We start from the raw sequence: 13139 nt of genomic DNA, 5'->3' as shown, positions 1-13139 counted from the left end.
CCCTACCAGTATGGCCACTTTTTTGTCAGGTGCAAGGATGTAACTTTGTTAAAGACACGAAGGAAACAAACAGCGATGGAAGTCAGCTCCAAAATAACTTCTAAATATTCCAAGTCATGTAACATAAAATTTTATATGTTCATTTACAACAAAAGCCATGGGATTACACAATCAAATAGAAATGGGGTCCTTTAAAATACATGCCAAAGATGAATTAATTGACAACAGAGTATCAACATTAAAGCCAAGCCAGTACTATCTTCCTGTTTCTTATCATCTAAATATGAAAGCACATTTTTATACTATCATGGACTGTGATTTCTCTAAACAGGCACATGCACGATCACCAAATCTGTCTCTAATACGATAAGCTTTCCTTCTCTCCCACATAGTGCTAAACATGTGAAACCAGGAAAACCAAAAGGGCTGCTGAATGAAGGCACAGTAAATATCATGACCAACATGTTCTGGAGAGAGAGATTCTAACTAAGGGCACTGCCTGAAGAAATTAAGGCAGATAATGGAAGCACATGAATGAAGAAAATAAACCCCAGGCATGCAGTCATGCATCAGCAGGCAAATCAGGTGTATTTTTCTTTTCTAGACATGGATTATGGCATTGATTATATTCTTTAATTATGCTACATTGCTATGATGCCATAAAGGAAGAAATAGCATAAAACATGAATTAAGTACAAAAACGTTTTTATTTTTGATAATTGTTCAAAATACATTATTTTTAAGACATCTTTATCGATAATAAAAAGGTATGATGAATATTTCACTGTTTGTAGCATTCATCTATAGAGCATTCTTTCCCCGTGCTATGATAGGGTTACAAGCACACTAAGTATTTCACTGAAGGGCACATCAATTAGGAAGCAAGCTAAACAGAAGAAATCAAACCAGAACAACTAGAGGTGACTTTTTAATTTTAGAAGCTGTTCTTTATTATCAGTGATTGTCTCCTGCTCTCAGCAAAAGACAAGTTTTCATTATTTTGTGGAAAAACTTCTCTATAATTTAAAAAAAGGCTGACAGTACAAGTATCAACATATTCATAAAATTAAAGCTCACGGCTAAGCTACTTTTCAAAGGGGATAGTCATGTTTTATGCTATTTAGATTAGCTCTGAAATAGTTGGTCTAATCTGGGACGATCATAACATGTTGTTACTTCTATGCTCTAGAATCTGCCACATAAAACGGCCATTGCGTGCAGGATCTTACCACTAACAAGGCACTATCATCAGTATGCTGAGACCTTCTGGATGGAAAGGGACACTGGGAGGTGGGAGAGATGGAGTAATGTCAGAAACACACGGTACGTGAACAGACAGACATTTTGGAACATGAACTGCTTGTTTATAGCAATGAGAGGCTTTTTTTAAAAAATCCATGAAGAATATGCCCCTCTGGAGGAATATATAGCCACATGACCCATGAATTATAGTGTATTCCTATTTACTTAAGGAATCCATTATTCTGCTTGCTGTGTTGTCTCAAGCAAATACAGACAACTATGTATTCACAGTTGTTACTGTGGTAGGACAAAGGACCCTTTAAAAGAATAAATTAAGAACAGAAGAACATTAAGAAGGAAAAGGAGCAAAAGCTATTTCAATTACCCCATGGTTTGGTAATTTTCTAACAAAAAAGAGTTAGCTGGAAAATGCTGCTGAAGAACTATTTATATTCACTATCTTACTAAAAGTTTTGATCTGATTAACACTGCCAAGTGAATTATCTTCCCCTGGAGGGAAGTGGGAATGGCAAGCAGTGGAAGAGCTATTACTATGTAGAAATCTGATGCAGAGAGTGGACAGATGTCATTGGCTCAGCTCAGCTTAGAAGACTGAGCCTTATTTAATTTTTGTTCCATCCTGACTTACTGCTTTTGATTATAAAGCTACACTAGAATAATTTTCTAAAATTATTTATTTCTTTTTCAGATAGCCACCAAAATTGTAATGCTTAATCTTTCTGGATTAACTGGTGATGTAATAATAGGAATCTGGGAGAAAACTAATTAATGATGACTATGATAGAATAACTTGTCTGAACACTCCTGTTCAAAAACAAACTGCAGTGCTTGCAAGGAGCATCTTAAAATGCAGTATGAAATGTCTTTTCTGTACAGAACATAGAAAACATACAAGAAACAACAAAACACCACACTCGGACAGGCAATCTACACAAACAGAAGGAAATATTAGACTGATCTCATCAGCAAAAAACCAACCCAACCCAAGGCTTAATAATAAGCGTGAAAAAACTACACTATAGCCCAGTCCTGAAGAGTTCTCCACAATCAGGAGGCAGAAACACATTCAGGGGCTGACATCTCTAGTAATACTCTTATTGGTCTCTTACCTCACTATCCAGAGGACTTTGCTTCTGAGGACTTAAGGATGCTTTTTGCTATAGAGAAAAAGGAAAAATGAAAGACCATTTTAAAAAAATGTGACAGAGAAACAAAAGCTCAGAACAAACCAGCATAATTTAGAAGTGTTTTAAGACACAAGAAGTCTTAGTTTTTAAATAAAATATGCACTAGGGAAATTGCAAGTTTCCAACGAGCTGAAACTTCACTAATATTATTCGCAAAAAACCCAGCCTTTATTCCATACAAAAATCCCAAATTGTTTTTTCGTATTAAAGATGCATAATAACCCCAAAATATAACCCAAGGGAGGCATTTAACTGCTGAGAATAAAGTGCTCATGAATAACAAAGGCAACAGAAGAAAACCCCACACAACTAAACCCCAAAAGGCTCATCAAGGAACAAAACGCATCCTAAATATCTAAAGTCTTTAACTGAAAGACTGAGCTGAATAAAATAAAAGCAGCTTTTCTACTGCCCGGTGCCCAAGATTAGTTGGTGCTAATGAAAAGCCCCGTTTCAGGCAGCTAAAAACCTTCTTCTAAACTCACTTTATACATTACATAAATGCAATAAAATGTTCTTTTCCTCTCTGCAAACCACCCTAAGCCCAAAATATTAACAGTAACATTTCTTAAATTTGTGATGGCAAGACTGGGGAGTTCACCAGACCAGTAAACAGTAAAATAAATTTATGTCAATTAGCATATAAACAAGTTTGCATGCTAAGCAACAGACTCCTTCGTACTGACTGCAATGAAAGAAAGCGAAGACACAGTGTCCACGGGGACTGTCTGATGTACCACAAATTTGCACCCATGTTTCACCTGGATGTAACTTAATTGATGCATCATAAATAAATCAGGCAACATTATCTTCTTGTGTGTATGACTGCTTTCTTCTCTGCCAAATTTGTCTTCAAAATTAAATGGCCCCTATGCCTTCCTGAATAAGACCCCTCTTCTCTTACACCAGGCCTGTCAGATCGATGCAAATGGAAAACTGAGAGAATGAGGTGAACTATGCAAACCCAAAATTATTTGCCGCAATCATATCTTTGATTAAATCTTCGCTGTCTTCTTCCCCAATTCTACTTTTGTCTATGTTAAGCTCCAGCACCAACACGGAATGGCCTTCAATGCTGTATCTCCATTTTCTTTACAAGAAGTGCCCTGCATGCCCAACAGCGTAACATACAAGTATTAATGATCTTGGGAATTAATTCTCATTATGGGATTCAGAAAAGATAAAGTATCAAGTAGGTATTAAAAGGAGGTACCTTAACAAAGTCAAGCACAGCTTCTCTCTGAATCTGTTTCGTCCTCATCCTCTCTTCCTCGTACTGCAGCGCTGCCAGCTGGGCCTCCCGACGGGTACGCTCTATGTGCCTGCGGTGCAGCTCAGAATCTGGGGTAGGCACCTGGAACGGAACAGGGCACCAGGCTGTAAAAACAGAGCTACACAGGGTCAAACAGATGGGTTATGGAGAAACAGTCCATGTCTTATGCCTAACATCAGTTTGGTTTTAAGTCAAACTCATCCAAAAGAATCAATTAGTAGAGTTCAATGTGTTACCTGACTGTGGTGACTTGATAGAGAGAGAAAATAAGGTGAATCAGCGGGGGGCCTGACAAATGAAAAACAGGGAGTAAGTACACTTTTTATCTTAAATATAAACACATTTTCACACGAGTTGTCCAGTATCTCATCAGATCAGAAGAGGAATATTTAGTAAGCAAAGCTGTTAAACCAACTGCTGCAATAATGATTTAACTCATTGTGCATGACAGATTTTGTGCAGTCATTTCTATGTATTCTAAATTGCGACAAGATTTTTCTACAGCTCAAGATGTACCAACGAGATTGTAGGTTTGGCCTATTACATTGAGATACTCAGTACTTTACACCCATTCTCTAAGAGTTGGTTAAGTAACCAATCCAGACGATTTTCACATGATCCTTAGAGGAACAACTGGATACCGTGGTTAATTTTTTTGGGGAGTGGGGCGAAAAAAATAAAATTAATCAGTAGAAACTGTATGTTTCCTCTCCCTACCTCTCTGTCCTGTCCACATAACTCCTTAGTACTTGGTGATGCTCTCTGTCCTGCATCAAATTTAGAGTTTCAGGTCTTCGTAATTCATCAGAATCCCTGCAGATAAACACCAGGTGGAAGGGGGATTGGCCACTGATGCATATAAATTACTGTCAGATGAATTCTTCTCTAGATTACAGTTGTTCTTCCTAATAGTAATTACCTAGACAATTAGCTTCAGATAATCGCAATGGTGAAATTTAGGATGACTAAAGAAACCATGTTGTGATACTGAGATTGCAACTGCTGCAGTTCATAATTAATTAAATGTAACTTGCTTACTTTACATTGATTTCCTAATATACAAAGATGGAATCTCTCTTTCAAGACTATGTTCTGATTATTGTAGGCCTTATTCTGCTTGGGAAATACCAGAATTATTTTTAAACATTAGCACCCTCTGATATTTTCAGAACAAATCTGCTCACTTGAGCAATCAAGCGATGACTTCCTAACTGTAAGTGATACAAGCCGTCAAAGACACAAGGTAAACAATAACTGGTGTGTCTCTTATCCACCACATCAGCAATAGAAGAGAAACGTTGCAGTCAGTTTTTTCCTCAAAGGCAGCTGCTAGCACTGAGGCAATTCCCAAGGTCCACAGTCTAGAGCACGTTCCCTGTCATGTTGCTTCCTAGAAAGAAAGCTGACGGAAATCCAGTAGCTTGCTGCTGACAGCCTAGACCCTGCAACCTTCCCTCCTGGGGCAGCTATGGAATAGAGATGCACTTAGCAATACATTTCTAAAAAACGTCCATCCTGCTGCTTGGTTGTAAACTTATTACCTATTTGCATGGAGACGCTTAAGAGATGTGGAAGACCCATAGGCTGTAGGTCTCCCCGTTACTGAAATGAGCACTGATGCACATGACAAATCCGTTACTGTTCCAAACGGACAGTTCCTCTGAGTGCCAGGAAGCGTATTCAGCCCAGAGTATACACAGCTCTGCTGCATCAGGAATGCATCACAGACTGTCCAGAGGCACAAACTATTTACTGAATTGAATCAACTAATATAAGTACTTACTCTTGAGACGAAGTCTGCAGAATATCCAGCTCTAAGAGTTTTAATGGCTCCAACACGCTCAAGGAAAAAAAAACCAAAAAACCAAAAAAGAGAAAAGCAAGCTGCCTGCCAAGGCATTTGCACAGAATTACTGTGGAAGCAGCATACAGCTGGTGGTTGCCACAGATGCAATATTTGACTAATACAAGCTTAAAATATAAAAAATTACTCACTGTCATATGGCTGTTCTAACACAGTTTTGAAGGCAATAACAACATGACCTGTTTTTACTGCCTCTTTAAGAATTTCACTCTGCTGCAGCACAATATGAATAAGTTACAATCCACATTGACCGTTGATTAACTATTATGAAGATCTGCTGCCATCCTCAAGTTACAACACTGGATACCCTAGTGAACCTCAATTTCCTTTATCATTAAAATCTGTCTGTGTAAACAGCAGCTCTCCCTGGCTAATGAGCCTTCTCTTACTCCCTTCAGTTATGTCATGGAATCCAGCCTTTGGGAAGCCTAATTACTTCCTTGCTGACCACAAATGTTCAAACAGAAAACCAAACAAACGTCAGTCTTTCAAACCAAGAACACTCGCTTTATTTGGGGAGCGCACATCAGACTGTATTATTTTATGCCTTACCTGTAGACACTATAGGATATGAAAGCCGTGCTGAAGGAATTACTCTCCTCTGTACAGCTACTGGATCTACTCATTTACTGCACGTTTCAAAATGCCTATTAAAACATTGCCATAACTCTGGAAAAACTTAGACACCATTTTTAATTTCATTTTCTCTTTCAATGCCATTTTAGAATGCCATCAAATATTAATTTCTACTGACAGTGTAAGCAATAACACGCTTACAGCTAGCAGTTGTCTTTTTTTTTTTTTTAAACATTCCTAGTACAAGTGAGCTGGTTTTCTGCTCAGTCCTTGCACATTCACTTTTATTCCACAGAATACTGAAATGCTTCAATGGCATATTAAAGGTTCTACCAATTTTGGTTTTACTTCCATTAGTAAGAAGCTAAACATTTGCTCCTGTTTGTATCTTCTGTTCTATTAACTAGACACCAAAAGTCTTTTCTCAAAGCTATCCACCTCATTTCTATTCTGTCCAGCTCTGACTCATATTTTACAAGTAAGCATTCCCTCCAAGGAGTCAAGTAATCATTACAGATGCTGGACAAAGGTTCAAAATGTCTGCTTCATTGAACTCTACAACCTGTTTTCAGCATTAACTCCCATTCTATCCCATCATCTCTGATGTAACGTCATGATTACGGCACAGAAAACCACATTTTAAATTAAACTAAACTCCACAGTACTATAGCTACCAAGAGCCAAACAAGAATGTGACCTCACAGCACATTAGATACTCCTCAGTAACTATCTTTATGCCTTCCCTAAACTGCAGTACATTTATCCCTTCTGACTTTTACGTAATAGAGCTGAAGTCAGCTATTTAATTAAAGCACAAATTAAATAATGATAAGCAGATATTAAATCAGTTTAAAGTATACACTCTAATTTGGCAGATTTCTTTAACCAACTGAATAAAAGCTGAGCATTGGCCTAGAACGGCTGTGCCTTTTGGTTATTGCCATTATTAGAACACAAATTCCTAATCTGGAGCAATAATTTATAAATAAAGTGCCATGCACATTTCTTGTGAAGCAACAGAAACCATCACTTTCTAAACTCATTCAGTAAATAGGAGCTCTGTATTCCTCACGACACTGGATAAAATTACTGTTGCCACGTTTTCTTACCTGTTCTGATGTAAGTATCGTCTTGTATCCTCTGATTTCTGAAATTCTCTGATGGAGACAGGCTTTACTGGTGATCCCTAAGCAAAATAACACAGAAGACTAAAGTTATCATCTCCTTCAGAAAGCCGTACATTAGCGTCAAAGAACTCTTTGCAGAGCAGCATTTGTAACTACAGCTATTCAAAATACCTGAGAGAACACCACGAAACACAATTTGGAGATGTTCATTTCCAACTAGGCAAGCTCGCTTTTATTTTCCCCTCCAATTTAAATAAACTTTAGTTTTAAAACTAAATATTCCCCTACTGATAAAGTGAAGAGTTTAAAACCCTCCACTATGAGGAATCACGCAGAGAAGTACAGGTAGGTAGAAAATCATTAATGTCACTTAAAAGAAATGCGGCGTTAAGCTCTGAAGAATGTATATACAAGCGTATGGCAATGCAGTCTGGATTCTCAGAAATATAGGACACAAGAGCTGATGGTCTTTTATGACGTCCTAAAGATGGGTCACAGAGGTACTAAGAAAGCAAACCAAGCTTAATTTGAGCTATGGAACAATTTATCCCGTTTGGAACAGAGACATACTGCCCTTGGCATTGTTTCAAAACTTTTACCAACACTCATTAATGTAGGCAAACAGCAACCTTTTAAGATTAAGTTGCTCATTTTCACTCAGGCCGGCATGCATGTTGCTATATTGCATACAGTCAGCCTTCCTAAGCAGCAGAGTATTTTGAATTGTCTTTAGACAAACTGCTGCTTCACTTAAAAGCAACAGGTTTATTTATTTATTTTTAAATTTTATCCCTACGAATAGCTCTTTTGATGTGGATTCATGTCTTTTTACTGTCTAGAGCAAACAGTCCTCGGTTTGTATTGGCAATAGTCCCCTTTTCTGAGTTTTCCTCTTGTGTCTATGCTTCACATGGCATCAGCTATTGTGATTTGATATTGAACTTATGAGATCTGCAAAATCAAGGCACCTCTCAGGTATCTGTGTCACTGATTTTAAACACAGTAAACACTAATATGAAGTGGACAAAATAAGAACCAGGCTCCTACACCAATGCTAAAGATCCACGATTTCTTTTTCCTTCTATGAAGACCAAATACCTTCCTGCTTTGAAACACAAAACTTTGAAAGGATAATAGGTGCCGTTTAAGCCTATCAATCATGGAGATTTTCTCAGGCAGGTTTTCATGTAGTATGTACAGTGAGCCACTGAACTGTGTAACTGCATGCATAGGTATTAACGAGGACTGACAGAACAGCGAAGAAAACGTTATGCGGCTGAAAAAATCTGTTCCTATAGGTTCAGTTTCTGAGGACGCTCTCCAAGAGCATACCATCCAACGGACTTAACAGGGAACAGTGTTCTTCACGTGTTCACAGCAGTGGCTGCCACACCGGGAACAAAGGCACCTTCCAGTTTTGGCAAATCACACAATTTCAAAGCAATTCTGGTGATTTTTATTAAAGTGTGCACTGATTCTTGCAGAGCTAGAAAGCTATGAAACGACACGAGCTGAAGAAAAATGACAGTCGCTTTACTGGAATCATTGCCCTTGTCTGTGCCAGAACATCGCTTGGATACAGCAAGGAATCAATAACAGCAGCTAATACTAGGACAGTATAAGCTCAGTGTGCCCCCGTAATTTTTTTCTTATTATTTTTTTTTTCCTGCAAGAGAAAGCAGGGCAATGTCCACAGTTACTCACACCTATTTCTAGACATTTGTAAAAAGCTGTTCAGAGAATTTTCTAACGTGCCCAGCAATAATTTTACTTACTGTTCATTCAACTGTATACTTTAACTGACCAAAACTAGTTTCATGCCAGGTTTATCTGAAACTACAGATGGTGGGTTTTGTTCAGAAAGGTGACTATATATGTATGCACATCTCTTCCTGTGGGTTCAGAGCCTTGCTCAACAGTAAGAGAGAGAAATTGTTCTCTGCAAAGAGTAGGCATTCTGAAAAATCTGAATGCTTAACTTAGTCTAAATTTAAAATGGACGCTCAAGACATTGTGTTTACTGGCAAATAACTTAGAATTAACATGAACAGACAAATTAATGGAGCTGCAAAATTCCTGTACTAAATCTTTACACTGACAACAATCAACATTTTTCTTTTGAGAAAGCCAATATACATTCAGTATTACCAAATAAAAACTAAACATTATCACCAATTAGAAGCATCAGCTTCCATGTTTTTTGAAGACAGCAGCACTCCTTTGGAAAAACATTTACTTCACATATACCTAAAGCACAAACTTGCAAGAAGCCCAGACAGAAGAACGACAGAAAAACAGTGCGGCTGCTTTAGACTGATTTCACATATCCCAAAGGGCACTTGGGAACAGCTTAACACTCCAGCTATGACTCTCCACAAAGCACAACACTGTGCTTTTCCTCCAGATCAATCTTTTTTTTTTTTAATTAAAAAAAAGAAAGAAAAGGAAAATCTCTGAGGACAAGAAGCATTAGCACCATCAGAAAGGCTTTCCTGGGGCGTATGAATTTAATTTAAGTAAAAGCACCACCTCGTTAGAGATTCGCCGCTGGTCAATATATGCCACGAATTGCGAGCTGAGGCTGTCTGAGTCCATGCTCTTGGGTTGCCTCACCTCTTCCTCCTCCTCTTCCGTGGCACAGCTATCAATATAGTCGATCTGATCGAGGTCATGTTCCACTTGACATACATACGCAGACAAAACACCCATAATTAGATAACCAACACGAGAGGAAAACACCCAACAAAAAAGCAATGTCAGGAACTAAGGCCCTACTGTTTTTCTTCCACTTGGGAAAGCTCAGCCTAAAGGCTCTTGGATTTTGCCAGGCCCACTAACATTTGTTAAACATCAGATTTTGAAATAATGATAAAATTCATGCTTTTTGAAAAGCAATGAGAAACATGTATCAAGCACGTACTTTTATACTGCTGGCTCTAGATTCTTACAGTAAAAACGATCACAATCTGTCAGCTAACACTAAGACTGTACAATGATTTGCATAAATTTTGAATCATTTATCTTGGTTCTAATTCAGAAAAATTAGAACTATGTGACAGATACTTCTACTGTTTTTATTAGCATAACAACAAAACAGTGGGCAGCATGTTTAAGCTATCTAGATGCAAACACAATAAATATTAAAAGTGTATGTGGAAATAACAAAGGACAGTACAGAAAGCACCAAAATCCCTCTAAAACGATATAAAGACATCTGCAATTTTACTTTTAAAAGGGGAATGAAAAAAGAAATTAGGAACCACTGAAATGAGGGAAAGAAACAGCATAGTTTGGCTAGTATTGATTTTCCCTTGCGTGGGCCACATTATGTAGGGCAATTTTTTCACTAGTCACTGCTTGTACACATTCTGCCCAGGGATTCTGAGAGTCATGACTTTGAGCAAACTACTGTGGTGAAAAACACTGTGCTGGGGATGCAAGGGCAAGCATAAGTTCTCTTTCTGAGGACCAGTGCTTTCTTAAAACTCTCCCCAAACTTGCTCCAGACTCTTGCACACATTCTTCCTCTACTCCCCCGTCCCTTTCCTGCTTGTCTACAACAGACCTCTCTCTGCCTCACCACACAATCTAGCAACTGTTACTGCCAAAGCCACCTCCACTGCTACTACAACCATCCAAAACAGCTTTCCTACATAGTTTGGCTCCATTCAATCTTCATCTCAGTTTCAAATCTTTAAAAAAATCCCAACAAACCAAACCAAAAAGCCCCCTTCTTTCCAGCCTTAGTTATAAACTTAAATAATAATACTGTAAAGGGCAAGAGACATTAGTATCTTTGTTTGGAACACAAAATTTGAAAGGATCTCCTGGATCACTGACAGCCACGTGCCATGGCTTGTGCCCCTCTCAGATACTCCTACTCATGAACTGACCAACTTAAAATACTAATAAGGCATTTTGAAATCCCTGGTGTACAAACCCAAAGAACAAAGTAAAGTTAGTCTTACTCTGTCAGAACTTAACTGCTTGAACTGAATTTTTTGTCCACTGATGTGTAAAAGAATGCGAATTAACCAAGAAGTTTCACATATTTCTAGAAGGTGGCAGAGAAAAAAATTCTGTGGCAGAGAAAAAAATTCTGTGGCAGAGAAGAATAAGAGCAAGAAAAGAAATAGCAAAAGATGAAAAGGGGGAGAAGGAGGGAAGAGAGAAGAAAAAGTGGGAGTTGGGCGTGGAAGACTGTAAGTAGCTGGGAAGAATGACACTCAGATAGGGAATATGAATTGTAGCCATTATGGGAAATGGAAAACAGATGAGAAAGAAAAAAATTAAACAAAGTATATGGGGATGAGATCCAGTAATTAGTGCAGAAAAATGGAGAAGAGGGAATGATTGAAAAGAAACAAACCTGGAGGAATGCTAAAATTGGGACACATTAACAAGGAGACAGTTAGTAGCAGCAGATTATTGGAAATTAAAACGGAGAAGGACTGCAAAGATTAAGAAACAATGAAAGTGCTATCACCTCCTGAACAAATATGAGGGTGCTCCTGGAAGACTGCAGGACAACCAATTGAGAAGGCACAAAAAAGTATTTGGGCAACCCCCAAATACCAGTCTCTCCTAGCTGGCTTGTTTGAATTAAAACCCAAGACTGCTCAAAGAGGCCCTTTTGATACTTGGTAATACGAAATTTCACCACAAAATTGCTCATCATGTTCTGACAGCAGTCAGCACAGAGCACTGACAATTTACTACTGCTGTAAACTTTCCCCAGGAGCTCATGTAGCAAAATGCCATGAACCAACACTCAAGATTCAAAATACTGTCTGAAGCAGTTGGAGACTAACATAGCACAAATGCAGAAGCTAACACAATGTTTCCCAGATAATCCTCATTCTGGTGCTATTTGATTTTGACTTGTAACAACCTTAATACAACACTGTTTTTACACTGTTTACAAAACTGTTTTTGTATAATTCCATCCAGAGCTTTCTCTTTTTTCCCCTCTGTAGACAACTCACTATTTGTAGCAAATATTCTAGAACTTTAATAATGGTGACAAATACATATTGTTAGCAAAGATCACTGTTTACCTCCACCATTAGTTACAACTGTGCTCCCTCGGTTTTCTTGATACTGACTTTCTCTTCGCAGTCTCTGTTCTTTAGTGATCTCTGCCACACGTAAAGGGAGATCCGAGAACTCATCTGTTGGCTTTAGAAAATACACATGAAGTCTAGAAACACTCTCCTTCAGAAACATCATCTGGTAAGCTACCATCTCTTGATTTGTATTTTTACTTCAACTATCCTGTTTTGCACCTACAAAACACTAACTTAAAGCAAAATACGGTTATAGCGTATTGCTTTTAGAAAACATATATTTAAGCTTTCTTTAAAAACCAGCTTGCCTACAGATTTGTTTGCAATATCTGCAAGTGCCTGAAAACATCCCAGGATGGAAATTCCTAGAACCCTCTCAATAACCAAGCTAGGAGTGAAAGCAAGCACATGAAGTATAGCTCACTGAAACACTTTAGATCTTGGCTACTGCCTTGTCCCAAAAGGAAAAGGGACCTTCTTCCTGGGAAAAGTGGCAGTCTTCTTGCTAAGAGATCCCATTTTCCTGCTTCTAAATGGCAAACAGATTTTAACATTTGAAACAAGCTGCAAAGAAAGAAGGTCAAATTTCCATCTGATTTTTGAAGCTTAATTTTCATGTTCATATTTATTTTATTGAAACAACTACTCACAAATAACTGCAGTTGACCAGCGATGTAATACTATATACAGTTATAGGCTTTTTTTTAAATGAGAAACCCCATTTTCCCCATCTTTTATGTCCCAGTAAACTAATCTGTCATGCACTTTTATATATTTCTCTCA

The 13139-nt window shown here is 38.0% G+C and overlaps 1 protein-coding gene across 1 annotated transcript in view; it reads right to left on the bottom strand.

Moving 5' to 3' along the window:
• Window positions 1-13139, bottom strand: part of LRCH3 (leucine-rich repeats and calponin homology (CH) domain containing 3) — a gene marked incomplete at its 5' end in the record, with an annotated part of 36611 nt that overhangs the window by 15198 nt on the left and 8274 nt on the right. The window contains 7 exons of the mRNA XM_010134715.1: window positions 1230-1283; window positions 2373-2420; window positions 3664-3804; window positions 3960-4011; window positions 7273-7349; window positions 9820-9968; window positions 12348-12468. Coding sequence (XP_010133017.1) covers window positions 1230-1283; window positions 2373-2420; window positions 3664-3804; window positions 3960-4011; window positions 7273-7349; window positions 9820-9968; window positions 12348-12468 — 642 coding nt within the window. The remainder of the gene's footprint in view (window positions 1-1229; window positions 1284-2372; window positions 2421-3663; window positions 3805-3959; window positions 4012-7272; window positions 7350-9819; window positions 9969-12347; window positions 12469-13139) is intronic.

This window comes from Buceros rhinoceros, unplaced genomic scaffold (genome assembly GCF_000710305.1).
Source record: "Buceros rhinoceros silvestris isolate BGI_N320 unplaced genomic scaffold, ASM71030v1 scaffold18684, whole genome shotgun sequence".
NCBI lineage: Eukaryota > Metazoa > Chordata > Aves > Bucerotiformes > Bucerotidae > Buceros > Buceros rhinoceros.
Note: the sequence above shows the minus strand (reverse complement) of the source record. Positions and strands in the feature narration are given on the sequence as shown.